The sequence below is a fragment of the Balaenoptera musculus genome, chromosome 17 (genome assembly GCF_009873245.2).
Source record: "Balaenoptera musculus isolate JJ_BM4_2016_0621 chromosome 17, mBalMus1.pri.v3, whole genome shotgun sequence".
NCBI lineage: Eukaryota > Metazoa > Chordata > Mammalia > Artiodactyla > Balaenopteridae > Balaenoptera > Balaenoptera musculus.
The window spans coordinates 4,770,259-4,784,648 of record NC_045801.1 but is presented as its reverse complement, the minus strand read 5'-3'; the positions used below and the strand labels follow the sequence as shown (position 1 = coordinate 4,784,648).

General features: G+C 45.3%; 1 protein-coding gene across 1 annotated transcript in view; it reads right to left on the bottom strand.

Moving 5' to 3' along the window:
- The window catches only part of FAM135B (family with sequence similarity 135 member B), a 174,657-nt gene that overhangs the window by 84,881 nt on the left and 75,386 nt on the right, over positions 1–14,390 (bottom strand). Inside the window, exons 3-5 of the mRNA XM_036829855.1 lie at positions 13,538–13,677; positions 5,684–5,754; positions 100–273 (exon numbers count right to left, since the gene is read on the bottom strand). Coding sequence (XP_036685750.1) covers positions 100–273; positions 5,684–5,754; positions 13,538–13,677 — 385 coding nt within the window. The remainder of the gene's footprint in view (positions 1–99; positions 274–5,683; positions 5,755–13,537; positions 13,678–14,390) is intronic.

The window sequence follows — 14,390 nt, the reverse complement described above, 5'->3', positions numbered from 1 at the left end:
ACTCTCAGCATCTCAGCCACACGGGAGACTCAAGCGTAACACGAAACCCACAGCGCGCCCCTCCGCCTCCCCATAACAGCAGGGCTTGTAACCTCGTACCTGATCAGGGGCTGTTGCAGGGCCACCAGGGCAGCGTGGATGGTCACCGAGATCACCGACAGGTGGAAATAGTCGAACATGACGGGGACCTGGTGATGCAGGCCTCTCCGGGGGTGGAAGTGCAGGCCCAGCGCACGGCTACTGATCACGGGGACCCCGGCCATGTCCCGCAGCCTGGAAGGCAAGCGAGTGACTCACATGAGTGGTGGCAGGGTGTCCCTGCTGCCAGCCAGGTGGGTCCACGAGGCAACCTCGCCCATGCACAAGCACTGCGCCTGCCATCGGCTTATCCAACTCCTGCAGGTACTCTGCTAGGTAGAAACTGTTCTCCCCGTGATGGGCAAATGAAGCAACCGAGGCTCAGAGAGGGAAGAGAACTCATGGGACTTCACACAGCTGCTATGCAGCAGAGCTGGGGCTCACACTCCGCTAATACCGACACGGAGCTCATCTGTCAGTGACAGAAAGATGCCCAGACGCTTTTCCAGGCTCAACGGGGAAGCCCTCCCAGACCCCATTCCCTGCTTGCTCTTGTATTTCCCCCACAGATGCCCAGCACAGCACTTCCTTTGTACCTCTGTGTTTTCTACTAGACTCTTACCTCTTAAGGGCAAGAACTGTCACTACTTCATTTTTGTATCCCTAACACCAAGCTTAGAATCTGGCATATTGTAGAAGTCGGTCAAATATTTCCTTATTAAAAGGGATATATGACTGAATGAATAAATGAATGACCCCCAAAGAATAATAAAGAGTCTGATCAATTTCATCAAGGACTCCGTTACCTTCTCTCTAGCGTTTTGTAATTGGTACGTGTCTGATTCCCAAGAGATAAACCAGCTGGTAAGCAAAGCCTAACAGAGTCTTTGGTTGTAAAAATGGGGCAGATCTTTCTCTAAATAAAAGCCATCCAGGGCTCATCTCCTCCTCTGCACACCAATCACTCAGGCTCTCTGGGCGTCTCTGAACCAGAGGTTTCCCTTTCCCAAGGTTTCCCTTGGGAAACCTGGATGGAGCATCTTCTGTGAGCAGAGCAGAGAGCTCGGAGGATGTGCAGATGAGAAGCTTCTTCTTCCTCCACAGATGAGGAAAAGAGACACAGAGAGAAGACAGTGAGGGGAGCAAACTCCCAAGACCCCACCCAATGGGCTTTGCTTTCTGGAAATCCTTGTCGCTTAGAGCTTGTGTGCAAATGAATGCCAGGTAACAGAGCCAACTAAATCAGCGGAGCCCAGTGTGACTCCAAAACAGCCCACAAATGATGACCTCCTCTCTTACCAGGAAGAAGCCTGATGGGGAGGGGGCACAGAGTGTCCTCTCCTGAGTCTCAGGAAGTCATTAACATTCATATTCACTATCATTCTGACAACTGTTTATTGCGGCCTTACTGTGAACTGAACATGGTGTTTTTTCCCTTAATGTGCTTGACAATCATATGAGGTATTAACTGATGTTATTCAGTTTATCGATGAGGAGGTAAAGCCAACGTGAGTTAACTGATCTGTTCAAAGTCACAAGGCCAAACCGAAAAGCTGGGCCCAGGTCTGTCTGACTCCACAGTCTGTTCTACACTACTGCACATAATTACTTTGAATCCATTCAGACACAGTCTCCTGCAAATCATAGGACTATCCTTAGGGCTAGAACGACAGGGGGTGAAATACATGTCAGGGTAGCAAAGATGTCAAAAATGTTAACAAGAATTTAAGCCACTTTAATAGGAGTAAAGAATTCAGAATGAGGGAGGTGATAGCTCTTTTGTGCCCTGAAATGAATAGAGCTAATTAATGGAGATAAAATACCAAATGTAAAATAGATAGCTAGTGGGAAGCAGCCGCATAGCACAGGGAGATCAGCTCGGTGCTTTGTGACCACCTAGAGGGGCGGGATAAGGAGGGAGGGAGGGAGACGCAAGAGGAAGGGGATATGGGGATATATGCATATGTATAGCTGATTCACTTTGTTATACAGCAGAAACTAACACACCATTGTAAAGCAATTATACTCCAATAAAGATGTTAAAAAAAAAACAAAACTCAGTTCTGGGGGAGGGGGAGGTCTCAATTTAGAGAAAAAAACATAGAGGTAAACAGGATAGCACTGAGAGGAAAATGCCTGGGTTCTTACAAAGGAACTAAAACCAGCAAAAAAAAAAATCAAACAAACAAAAAATGCAAAACACAGAGAAAGAGCCCTGGCGTTCAACTGAAGGGGAAGAGATGACTTAAAGAGATGACTCGTGAACCTGAACTGCAACCCAAACTGAGAATTTTGATGCGTGGTTCCAAGGACTGAACTTGAGGGCAACTGAAGGTAGGCACAGAAGGATGATGTGTCCCTTGAAGTAAAGAGGAATTTCCTGACAAGCAGAACTGTCCAGGGACAGAATGGGATATAATGGGGAGACGTGAGCGCCTGTCTCTGTGCAAGCACATGGGCATGGGTCTTTGCAGAGTAGCAGGTTCACATGTGAGGTCAGACTAGAGCACTGTTTCTCACCCTCGGTGACATTGATCTTGGGGACTGAGTGGTGCTTTGTTGGGGAGCCGGGGTGCAGTCCTGTGCATTGTGGGATGTCTGGCAGCATCCCTGGGCTCTACTCACTAGAAGCCAGTAGCACCCCCCCCCACCTTTGTAACAATTAAAAGTGTCCCCAGATATGGCCCAATTTCCCTGGGGGACAGAACTGTCCCACCCACATTGAGAACCACTGGACGAGATAGAGCCCTTCTGCCCCTGATGTTAGATGCCATGCTTCTCTATTTTGATCCTGCTCAAGCCTAAATGGTTACAAAGAAGCTGACTGCCTGGGTCATGTTTCAAAGCCTAAAGTCTATCCCCAGGATGTGCTACAGATGTCTTGTCATCCTTAAACCCAATTTATGAAAATGAAAAAATACGGCATTTTCAATTCTTCCCCAGCCTCTGGCTTCCTGTTCCTGTTAGCTAATTGCATACTCCATGAAAACGCTCTGCTCTGATTGTTGTTAAGTGCTTTGTACTATAGGGAGGAAGTGACACATGGAAACTGGCCCCACCTGCATCTAGGAAGCCACGAAGAGGAAGAAGACACTGATCCGTGCCCTTGGCCTGGCTTAGGTGTTACCTCTCTTAATCTTCATAACAGACCTATGAAGTACAGAACCTATAATGATGCCCATTTTATAAATGAGGCTACTGAGATTTAGAAAAGTGCAGGGATGCACTCAGTGTCACATAGTCAATGAGCACAGAGCCTGTTGCTGAACTCCATACACTTTGTTTGGGCCAATCTCCTGCACACAGCCTCTCCATTAACTACTGTTTTGATGGTAAGAAGGCCACATTTATTGTGTCTACCGTAACTTATCATTGAGGCTGCCTGGAGAGCTGGGTAGGGAATGACTTCCAGGCTGGGTTTGGGATCAATGGCAGGGTTCTGTGATCAAATGGAAATGTCTACCATGGAGCTATGGATGAATACCTCTGAATGAAGGGGCACAGGAAGATAGGGCAGGGGGTGTTAATAAAATTAATAAAATGAGTGAACGATAGAAATCCTAAATAGTTGAGAGGGAATATGAGAGCAATAGAGACGGGGACTTCATTTCTGAGTTTATAGCTTAGCAAGAAGGTCAGCCTCTTTATGGGGCTTCTGAGCTCAATATGGTGCTAGAACAATAAGTCCTGGAGATGGTGTGAGGAAGATAAGATTTCTCAAGTATCCACCATCCCACCGAGAGGTAAGCAGAAGTGATGAGAGAAGCAGGTGTCCAGAGGGGCTTGGGGTCCAGATAAAGACCCCAAGAGTGAGGGATGTGTGATGTTGAGCCCAGACACAGTGGCAGGACCTTGGACAGATCCTCCTGCCAGCCCAGAGATGAGGCGTGACCATCTACAATGCATACACATCAGCAGATGTCTATTCTCAAAGCACAGACACAATCAGGTTTCTGACAGTTTAGTAGTGGTCCATCTGTGGTTCAGATCCCCTCTGATTCAATGCCCCGTGTTATGAAAACTCCCATAACAATCAGACACATCTCGGGGATGGGACAGTCCTTGGGAAGGGAGCCAAAGTGCTAACAGTGACTCTGAAATTTGAAGGGGTCGGGGAACCATTCCGCCAGCACTAGCCCCTTGGCCACCTGGTCTCCCATTCTCCACTGGAGAAGGTGAAGCATTTGCTGAAGAGGTTGTAGAGATCAGAAGTGAGGATTAATTTCCCAAAAGTGGTCAGACTGTGCTGAGATTCTGCTAATAGAACAGATGGAAAAGAAGGGCCTCCATTTTCACCTTAAGCTTAATGAGGGGAGTCTTCACTTGAGCCTGCTCTGTGTCCCCTGGGGGAACACAGGCCCTGGTGCCTGACTTATCCTGCAAAGGCCCTCAGGAGAGAAGCTGAGGGTGGCTGGATTGGCCAAAGAAGAGTCAGCAGCTCTGGGGCGGGGGTCCCCACCAGTGTGAGATGAGGATGAAAAGTGCTTGTGTCCATTATCCAAGAGCCAGATGTGCATTCCTCGGAGAAGAATCTGACAAAAGAGCTTCCTGCAAAGAGTGAATGACCCAACCACAGGAGGCATCATTATATCAAAGAACAGCAAAGGCTGGGGGCGAGGGAGACCGCCTAACAGGTATAGCTCCAAGGAAGGCACAAGGACACCCCAAGAGCAGAGAAAGCGATGATTCAGCATCTACCATGTTAAGAGCCCTGCTTGCAACTGAACCCATCACGTATGACTCCCTGCCCCACCTGCAATCTCCTCCCTCCTCCTTGTGCCTGACCCTGCAAGACCCACACGCCCCAGGGGGAAGACAGGAAGCTGTACCAAGCTGCTCACCATACCCAGTGGCTGCAGCGGGAGTTTCCTACCCCGAGAACACCTGGAACAGGGGTGCAGCGGAGCCAAGGGGCAGTGTCAATGCAAAGAAGTTATAAATTGGATGAGAATCTGGAGTTTTGGTAATACATCTGACTGGACTTTTTCATACCTGAAAAAAGGACTATCTATTTATGACATGAAAGAACAGCCTGCGACACGACTGTTCACCCCAGGGTAGGAGGAAGAGACCACCGAACCAGCTTAAAGGGAGAAGTTGTGAGAAGGAGGAGGGTTGCTTCCTGCTTATTGAATCTGATAAGCAGGAAGCTGATGGGTTTTCAATGTATGTCAATGGATTTTCAATTTTCAGAAAGTTGAAACATCATAGCAGACATTCAGTGTAAAGATGAGGATCCCGGCCGGATCTCCTGATTCAGAAAGGGGCCTTGAGATCTGCAGCCTCATATGGTCATTAGTCTAAAGAGCTAATTAATACTGCATTGCAAGTGTACGGAGGCGGGTTTGGATATAAGAAGGTGCCAGTTCATGAAGGAGGAAGTCAGGAGTTCTCTGTGCCTGCAGCCTCTGAGCTACCTGCCTAAAATGCATGCAGCTCTAAATGACCACGTAGATATTCCTTGCCCTCGTTTCTGTAGCTGATCAAGAACCCGGTTTCTAAGGGATGTTCTGAGGTTCATGGCCATCAGGGTACCTCAGGGCTGGAAAAGTGTTGGGCAAAGGAAACTGTATTATCATGATTCAAGGATTCCAAGGACACTCACTGTTGTTCACTGTCTGTAAAGTGCAAATCCACCTTGAGTTGGAAATCGACTTCACTTAGTGCCTCTTCCACCTAGAAGAGAAACAAAGTTTAAGGACTGCAGGAGTCATACCTGGTCCAAATGAAACATGAAGCCGGCCGGTTTCCCAAAGTTTAGAAGAAGAAGCTCACAGCAAAATTAATGTCATTTATATGTAAAGCAGAATTTCCATGCATGTTCTGTGGAATTCTAGTTGAATGCGGTGCCTGTACTACATGGAAAGTAGAAGGAAGGGATTTATGTCAAATTTGGGGAAAAGCCAATTTGCAGGAAAAAAATGTTAAGTGAGTTTTCTAGATTGCAGGACTTTTGAGCACCTTATTTCCAAAACAGATTTGATCTGGAATCCTCTGAAGCAGCAGTGAAGTGTTCTGTGGCACCTGCTTTGGAAAGGTTGGAGCAGTGAATTTGCAGAGAGGAAACCCCACTTGGCTAGAGACGGGAAAACGTTGGAGGTGGTGTTACTGCTGGCACCTTCGAGGGGCTGGCGCAATCCTTCAGGTTCATAGAAGAGGAAGCTGACGCTCAGAAAAGTCAAGTCACTTCCCAAGGCAGCTCAGCTTTACACGAAAGCGTATCCTTCACTTTTGTCTTGAGATCCATTACATCTAACCATTTATGCTTTCAGACACTTTAGCATTTCATGTCCTACCCATGACTGTTTCCATTCTTAGCTTTTAAAAAAAAATCAGTTTTCATCAACTAGCATGGGAATCTATTTGTTCTACCTGCCAGCTTCTCAGGTACATCTAAAAGATGGTAACCCATGCCTCTTCTTTTCCCAAACTTAACACCTTATCCCCACCTCCAGGAGAGTCACTTGCTAAGTACCGGATCTCGCTGATGTCCCTACTCAGGAAACCCAGATAAGTACTGCACGCGTGTGACAGGGCGTCGTCTCCTCCCCACGTGGATGGACCCCTTCTCCTCTGTGACCCACAAAACCCTGTTGTTTTCCTATCTCAGCATTCAACACTTCCTATAAAATTGTCTCAGCTTTACAACTTTCGCGTTATAAGCCCATGAGACGAATATTAGCTGCAGACACCTTTTGTTTAGTCCTGATAGTATTTTTTACAATGTTTTGGACAAGTAGAAAACATTTAAAAATCAGGCAATTTCACATTTCCATTGCAGGTTTCCAGCTTCTGAAAAAACAGTCCATGGATCTGGCCGTGCTGGGCTGGCGTTCAGAAGCTCTATTTGGATCGGGCTCAGGGGACACTGACAAAATCCATCTGACTGTGGCGAAATCCCTCCGGGCCATTTTCTTACCCAGCATCCTCTGTAATCTGGTATCATTAAGGGAAGGACTGGTCTTAATCCGTTCTGGATCCCCAGCTCCAGGGACAGGGTCCGGCCCACGGAAAGTATTCGTGTATCTTAAAGGATAAATAAAGCTCTTCTCCATCCCCACCTCTTGGTTCTTGTTTCTTTGCAAGAATATCCTCATTCTGTAGGGATGGAAATCTCTTACCCGAAGGCCTCTTTGGAAGCATGTTCCTGAAGCATAACTCAGGCAGAGACATATGGATGGAATTTATCTTTAGCTCCCCAGGGTTTTAAAATTTGTTAAAAAAAATTTTTTTAAGCATTTAAAAGTTAACATTTTGCTCAATCCAAGCGCTATGAATAACTTCCTCTCCTAGCTTTGTTTTGCATAATCACTCACCCCGCTTCATACACACAACCCAAGCACCACAGCCTCTTGTCACCAGTTCCTGGGAAATGAGACTGGCAGAGCAAGTCCTCCTAACCACCTCCAAGCGTGCATTTGCCTACTTGACAAAAATTCGCTGTAAGCTCCAGTTTTAAACTTGCTGCAATTTCCTTGGAACAAGGAGAGAAATCCAGGCCCAAGATCAGCTGTGGCTAGATGGAGCCTGGCTATGACTTCACTGATGTCTCAATAAATCTTTAATTGCAAGATGCCCCAGAATGCAGTCACTGGTTTCTCTAACCACTCATTTTTCTTCATTGGCTGTTGGCTACCTGCCCATTCCTCCAAACACACACATTCACACGTGCACGCACACGCACACACTCACACACGCATGCCCTTCCAGTGCCCTACCTTATTTTCGTTAAAAGGATTGCTTCCTTTCAAGGGTGATTTTTTTTAAATTGGAGTACAGTTGATTTACAGTGTTGTGTTAATTTCTGCTGTACAGCAATGTATTCAGTTATGCATATATAGGCATTCTTTTCTCATATTCTTTTCCATCATGGTTTATCACAAGTTATTGAATAGAGTTCCCTGTGCTCTACAGTACGACCTTGTTGTTTATCCATCCTACATATAATAGCTTACATCAGCTAACCTCAACCTCCCAGGTAGATGACTTTTTTAGCGTCGGGCATCAGTTTCATATAGTAGTGGAAATAAGAACAGCAGCTAGGATTTACAGAAGAGTTACTATGTAGCAGATACTACATAGGACAGCTACCACTGTCATATACTATCTTATTTAATGTAGATAAAACTGTGAATTAAGACATATTGGCCTCACTTATAAATGAAGAAATTGAGACTTGCTGTAGAAAAGTCACTTCCAAGGCTTAACTAGTTAGTGGCTCCAAAGCCCAGATTCAGTCAAGGGTTCCTCACTTCTTCAGCCTTTTCCCAGGGTCTCATCTGTGTTGTGGGTTGTACAGTCTCACACTAGCTGATTTCAACTCTGCTCATAACAGTAGTAACTCTTGTATCTTCTCCTCCTTTATGAACTTATCTCCTGAGCTGCATCATAGCTGGGGAGATAAGAAAGCAGCTTTGGAAGTCAAGCTACATGGGTACAAAGCTTGGCTCTCGGGCTTCCCTGGTGGCACAGTGGTTAAGAGTCCGCCTGCCAATGCAGGGGACATGGGTTCGAGCCCCGGTCCGGGAAGATCCCACATGCCACGGAACAACTAAGCCCGTGTGCCACAGCTGCTGAGCTTGTGCTCTAGAGCCTGCGAGCCATGACTGCTGACCCCATGTGCTGCAACTGCTGAAGCCCGCATGCCAGGAGCCTGTGCTCCGCAACAAGAGAAGCCACCACAGTGAGAGGCCCACACACCTCAACAAAGAGTAGCCCCTGCTGGCCACAACTAGAGAAAGCCTGCATGCAGCAATGAAGACCCAACGCGGCCAAAAATAAATAAATAAATTTATAAAAAAAAAAAAAAAAAAAAGCTTGGCTCTCCATTTATTAAGTATCTGTGTGACCTTGGGCCAATCAACCTTTCTAGGTTTGTTTGTTTTTTCATCTGTAAAATGGGGGTGAAATGATTACACTTACCCCTTAGATCACTGCTATTGTGCGATTATGTAAGAAAATGCACATAAAGGGCTTAACACAGTGTGTGAACAAAGGCCATTCTCAACAAATATTAGTTATAATAGTTATTTCCAACTTAATATGGGCCTGACCACCTAAAGGACCCCTTCGTCCACTAACTCCACCCCCAGGCCTGCATACTGGTCACAAACACAGGCTTTGCGGTCAGACTGCCTAGGCTAGGTCTGGGCTGGGCTTAAGAATCTGCATTTTAAAAAAGTACTGCCAGGGGACTAGGACACAGTGCATCTAGGAATCATACTTTGAGAAATGCTTTTCTTTTTGGAGCCCATAAAAATGCAACCATCCCACTCCTTGGCATATATCCGGAGAAAACTCTTATTCGAAAAGATACATGCACCCCAATGTTCACAGCAGCACTATTCACAATAGCCAAGACATGGAAGCAATCTACATGTCCATCGACAGGTGAATGGATAAAGATGTGCTATATATATATATGTGTGTGTATATATATATATACATATATATACACAATGGAACGTTACTCAGCCATAAAAAAGAATGAAATATTGCCATTCGCAGCAACATGAATGCACCTAGGGATTATCATACTAAGTGAAGTAAGTCAGACAGAGAAAGACAAATACCCTAAAATATCACTTACATGTGGAATCTAAAATATGACTCAAGTGAATTTATTTACAAAACAGAAACAGAGTCACAGACATAGAAAACAAACTTATGGTTACCAAAAGGGAAAGGGGGTGGAGGAGGGATAAACTGAGAGTTTGGGATTAGCAGATGCAAACTACTATATATAAAATAGATAAACAACAAGGTCCTACTGTATAGTCCAGGGAACTATATTCCGTCTCCTGTAATAAATCATAATGGTAAGGAGTATGAAAAAGAATATATATATAACTGAATCACTTTGCTGTACACCAGAAATTAACACAACATTGTAAATCAATTATACTTCAATTTAAAAATGCAACCTTGCCCACAAAGATTATTTTATGTAACCTGTCCCTCTTCCTCTTCAGGACATTAAGCATCTCGTTGCTAATAATTGTATCTTCTCTGCCTTGTCTGCTGGGAAGCTCTGAATGTGAGGGCCAACATCTGCAAAGGTCCAGAACTATGCTTGTGCATTTTGGTCTGTTACATTTAACTCAGGTTTTAGTTCCGTTTTGTGTTTTTCCTCTACTTTGGCTCAGTCTATTGCTATTTTTTCCCTTTTACTACTCTGTGTATTTTGTCAGCCTTCCCAAATCTTCTGGGGGGGTGTTACACAAAGTGTATATAAATAATATACCTATCCTACTCCACACTCCCTGATTCTTTGCAACTTTTATGAAAACATTAGTGCCTTAAGCTGAGATTAGTTCTGTCCATGGTCATCTCTTACATTTACTTGTGCACTAACTGTGTGGACTGAATCTTCTCCGTGTCTGCACTTCCCATAGCACAGGAAACGGTACACTTGATGTGTTGGCATTGTATATGCCTGCCACTCACATTGATGGCTACGTACATGTAAGACCGTGAACTCTGGCCAACTGGCTATACGGTGTTTTGGCTGCCATAAACAGATATTCACTAGAGCTAATGCATGTATTCCAGAGATACAGCTTTTATGAACTTATCCAATTAACTTTAATTGTCACTGATTTGGATGTAATGATTAATGATAATGTTGTTTGCTGCCAAATGGATTACCCCCAACACAATAATAAATTATTAGCTTGTAGAGATAAGTGATTTTATATGCAGAAGAAAACAATATGTACCATAAGAACAAAGTCTTGTCCAAAATATGTACAAGACTACAGCCCATGCTGGCAAACACACTCCCTGTTCAACCTCTGAACTATGGCTTGCTGCAAACTCGCGTGAGGCTAAACTTGAGTGTTGGGAAACATTAACCTTGAAAAGCTTTAAACTGTTAGGGGCAGGAGGAAGAGTCTGATGGAATTAAGATGGAATAATGACCAAGAGACCTGAGTCATGTCCAAACCCAGCCTCCAGTCACAACCGTTCTGCCCAGGAAGGTCTTTGAGATCAACGTGCCAAAGGACAACGGCCCATGAGAAATCAAGTGACTTTCTCTTAGTAGAATTCGGGGAAGCTGAGCTTGTGCATGAAGCCCAACTGGGAGTCCCTTAACCCTCAAAACCAGCTCCAGTATCTTTTCCTAAACTACCTGTGTCCACCAGAGTCCAGTAAAGAAGTAGATGATGCACTCAGTTCAATAAAAAGAGTTGATTTACGAAGGTGTGGGGAGAACTTAGGGAAAGCAACCAATGATGATGGCTGGGTACCTCGGGGTTAGTCACTGCAGGACTCCTCACCACCTCCCCGTTCCCACCTCAGGGCCTTTGTCCTAGCTGTGCCCTCCTCCCGGGATGCCTGGCCCCTCCTCAGCATGTGGTCTCAGCTCAGTGTTGGCTGCTCAGGGAGCTCTCCTGTCTGTCTCTTCCCCTCCCGGAAGTAATCGCCATCTCGCCATCTCGTGTGAAGACTGTGTTGAAGCTGAGCTCTTGGAAATCTGAGTATCCACCAAGAGGCAGCATCCAGTCTCGCAGAGTGGGCCTGCCACGAGTTCTCTTCCACTTTGGGCCCAGCTGTAGTTTCACAGGACCTCCAACAGGGGTGAAAATTCCTACTCTTATTACCTTTGTGAGTGTATCTCATGGATGAGAGGGCTGAGCGAGAAGCAGTGGGAAGGCTCAGCGATAGAATATACAGGATGTGTTTATTTGATTGCGTGGTGATGTATTGATCTCACGTTAAAACATAAGCTCTCAGACACCACGGATATTTTCTTGTTCATGATTTTTATCTCTAGCCCACGGTAGGTGCTCAACAGATCTTTGATGAATGGATGGATTCATAAATGAAGAATCAGTGACAGCTTTTCACGTGTAGCCACACAGGGGCACTCGTCACTACCTCAAGCATAAAAGATGTGGACAAAAAGCCATGGGAGGGACTTCCCTGGTGGTCCAGTGGTTAAGACTCCGTGCTCCCAATGCAGGGGGCCTGGGTTCGATCCCTGGTCAGGGAACTAGACCTCGCATGCTGCAACTAAAAGATCCTGCATGCTGCAACTAAAGATCCCCTGCGCGGCAACAAAGATCCCAGATGCCGCAACTAAGACCTGGCTCAGCCAAATAAATAAATAAATATATATTTTTTAAAAGTCAGCTGAATACAAAACTTAAAAAAAAAAAAAAAAAGCCATAGGACATGAGAAGAGTATTAGATGGCCAGTAGGAGTCGTTATGCATGCTGTAATGCCTGTAGGGGATGCCCGCAGGGGACACGTCTCTGATTAGGCTCTCCTAAAGTAGGAGTATACTTCCACGTCTTTAAAGATACTCTAGCAGGGAATGACCAGCTGGAATGCGGTAATGGGGATTCGAGGTGGGGCTGGGGGAGTGAGAAAAACGGTTTAGACGTCAGATATTCTTTTGAAACATCTGATTTTTTTTAAAGGTACAAGTGATTTTTTTTATTTTTTATTTTTTGAATTTTTTTGGAGTCTAGTTGATTTACAATGTTGTGTTAGTTTCAGGTGTACAGCAAAGTGAATCAGTTATACATATACATATAGCCACTCTTTTTTAGATTCTTTTCCCATATAGGTCATTACAGAGTACTGAGTAGAGTTCCCTGTGCTATACAGTAGGTCCTTATTAGTTATCTATTTAATATATAGTAGTGTGTATATGTCAATCCCAACCTCCCAATTTGTCCCTCCCTCCCCTTTCCCCCCAGTAACCATAAATTTTGAAACATCTGATGTTAATATCAGGTTACTATCAGATGTTAATTTCATAAATAGGAAATGTTCAATCAACTTTCTCCAAGGCCTCTGGGCCTTGACTCATGCCTCTGGGCCTTGACTCATCCCCCTGTATGGGATGCCCTTCCTCTTTCTTAGTCTGATGAACTCTTAGTCCCAGCATCTCAAAGCCAGCTCCTTTGTGAAGCCGTTGATGTCCTCCCACAGAGCTCATCTCCAACCTTGGTGCCCCGTGTTCTTTTGCACATGCAGCTGGCACAGTGCATTTCAGTGACCAGTGCCTGTCTGTATATCTGTTTTTCTGATGAAGGATCCATCCTTTGAGGGATCGGTCCTGCTGCCTTCTTCAGCTTTGTCCATCATCCGAGGGCCCGCCCCAAGCCCTGCACAAAGCAGATGCTCAGCAAACACCTGCTGATTGACCTGTTGACGGAGGCCCAGAAAGACGAGCAAATGGGCAAAGGAAGAATGAGTAAGACGGTCAGCAAGTTAGTCAATGGGACCCGCTTGGAACATGAAACAAGCAAGTATATGAACGAAAGCATGAGTACAAAAAGGAATAAATCAGGAAGTGCAGGAATGCTCTGAAATCACCAGTCCCGATCTGTCAGATTTCAGAGCAAATGTACAACATCTCCTTCACGTCCCATTCTCCTCGCACTGGATACAAAAGGCACAGGAGGGAACGGCCATTTGTGGCTGGTGGAAGATTCCGGGACTTACCCTTTCACCATCTAAGAGCAAATGAGCTCGGAAGATCACGGCATCGCCGATGGGCACCTCTTCGTTCCTGTATAAGATCTGAAAGACTCGGCTGTGCACGGTGCTCTCGTGGACACAGGCGGAGCGCAGGCTGCCGTTGTCTGCAAAACAAGAACCAGTAGGAGCGCGTGACTCCCGTCCTGCCCTGATCGGCAGCCTCCTTGGGGGTCAGTCCAGCTCAAGGAAAACAGTGGCCCCAAACTGCACTCCAATTCCCAAAGACCAAAAGCCACAGATGAATGTGATTCCATCACAGAAGACTTATGGTCACTGAATCGGGCTGGCATCTCAGAAAGAACCTTCTTCAGTCCTTTTATAAGTCATAGGATCTTGGCTAAATCACTTGTCATGCAATGGGCAGTGCTCCTTGGCTGGAAGTTAGTACCCGCTAAATTCTTTACCTGCTCACATATCCCCTCCTTCATAAAGCCTTCCATAATCCCCCTGTCCTGAAAATAATGAGGAGAAAAGCAGAGAGATAAAAACAGAAATTGGCCTTCTACAAGGATATCCTAGCGTCCACAGAATCTCTCTCTCCTGAAAGTGCTGTTTGCACAGCACATAGGAAGGATGCTCTGTCTTGAGTTTTAGATAAATGTGCTAATTCTAATTACATTAGATATCCAGTTTTTTAAGCAACTTGTTCAATCTGATGTCTTCCAGTGCATTCTAGATGTACCCTAATCCCTAAACATTGTCTCAAAGTTAAGTTGAATTCCAGGAAGATAAACCTACTCAAGGAGGTTAAGAGATCTTCCTGCATCCACTGACCAGGGTTACTATGAAGAGAAAATGGGTGAATTCTTCCAAATCA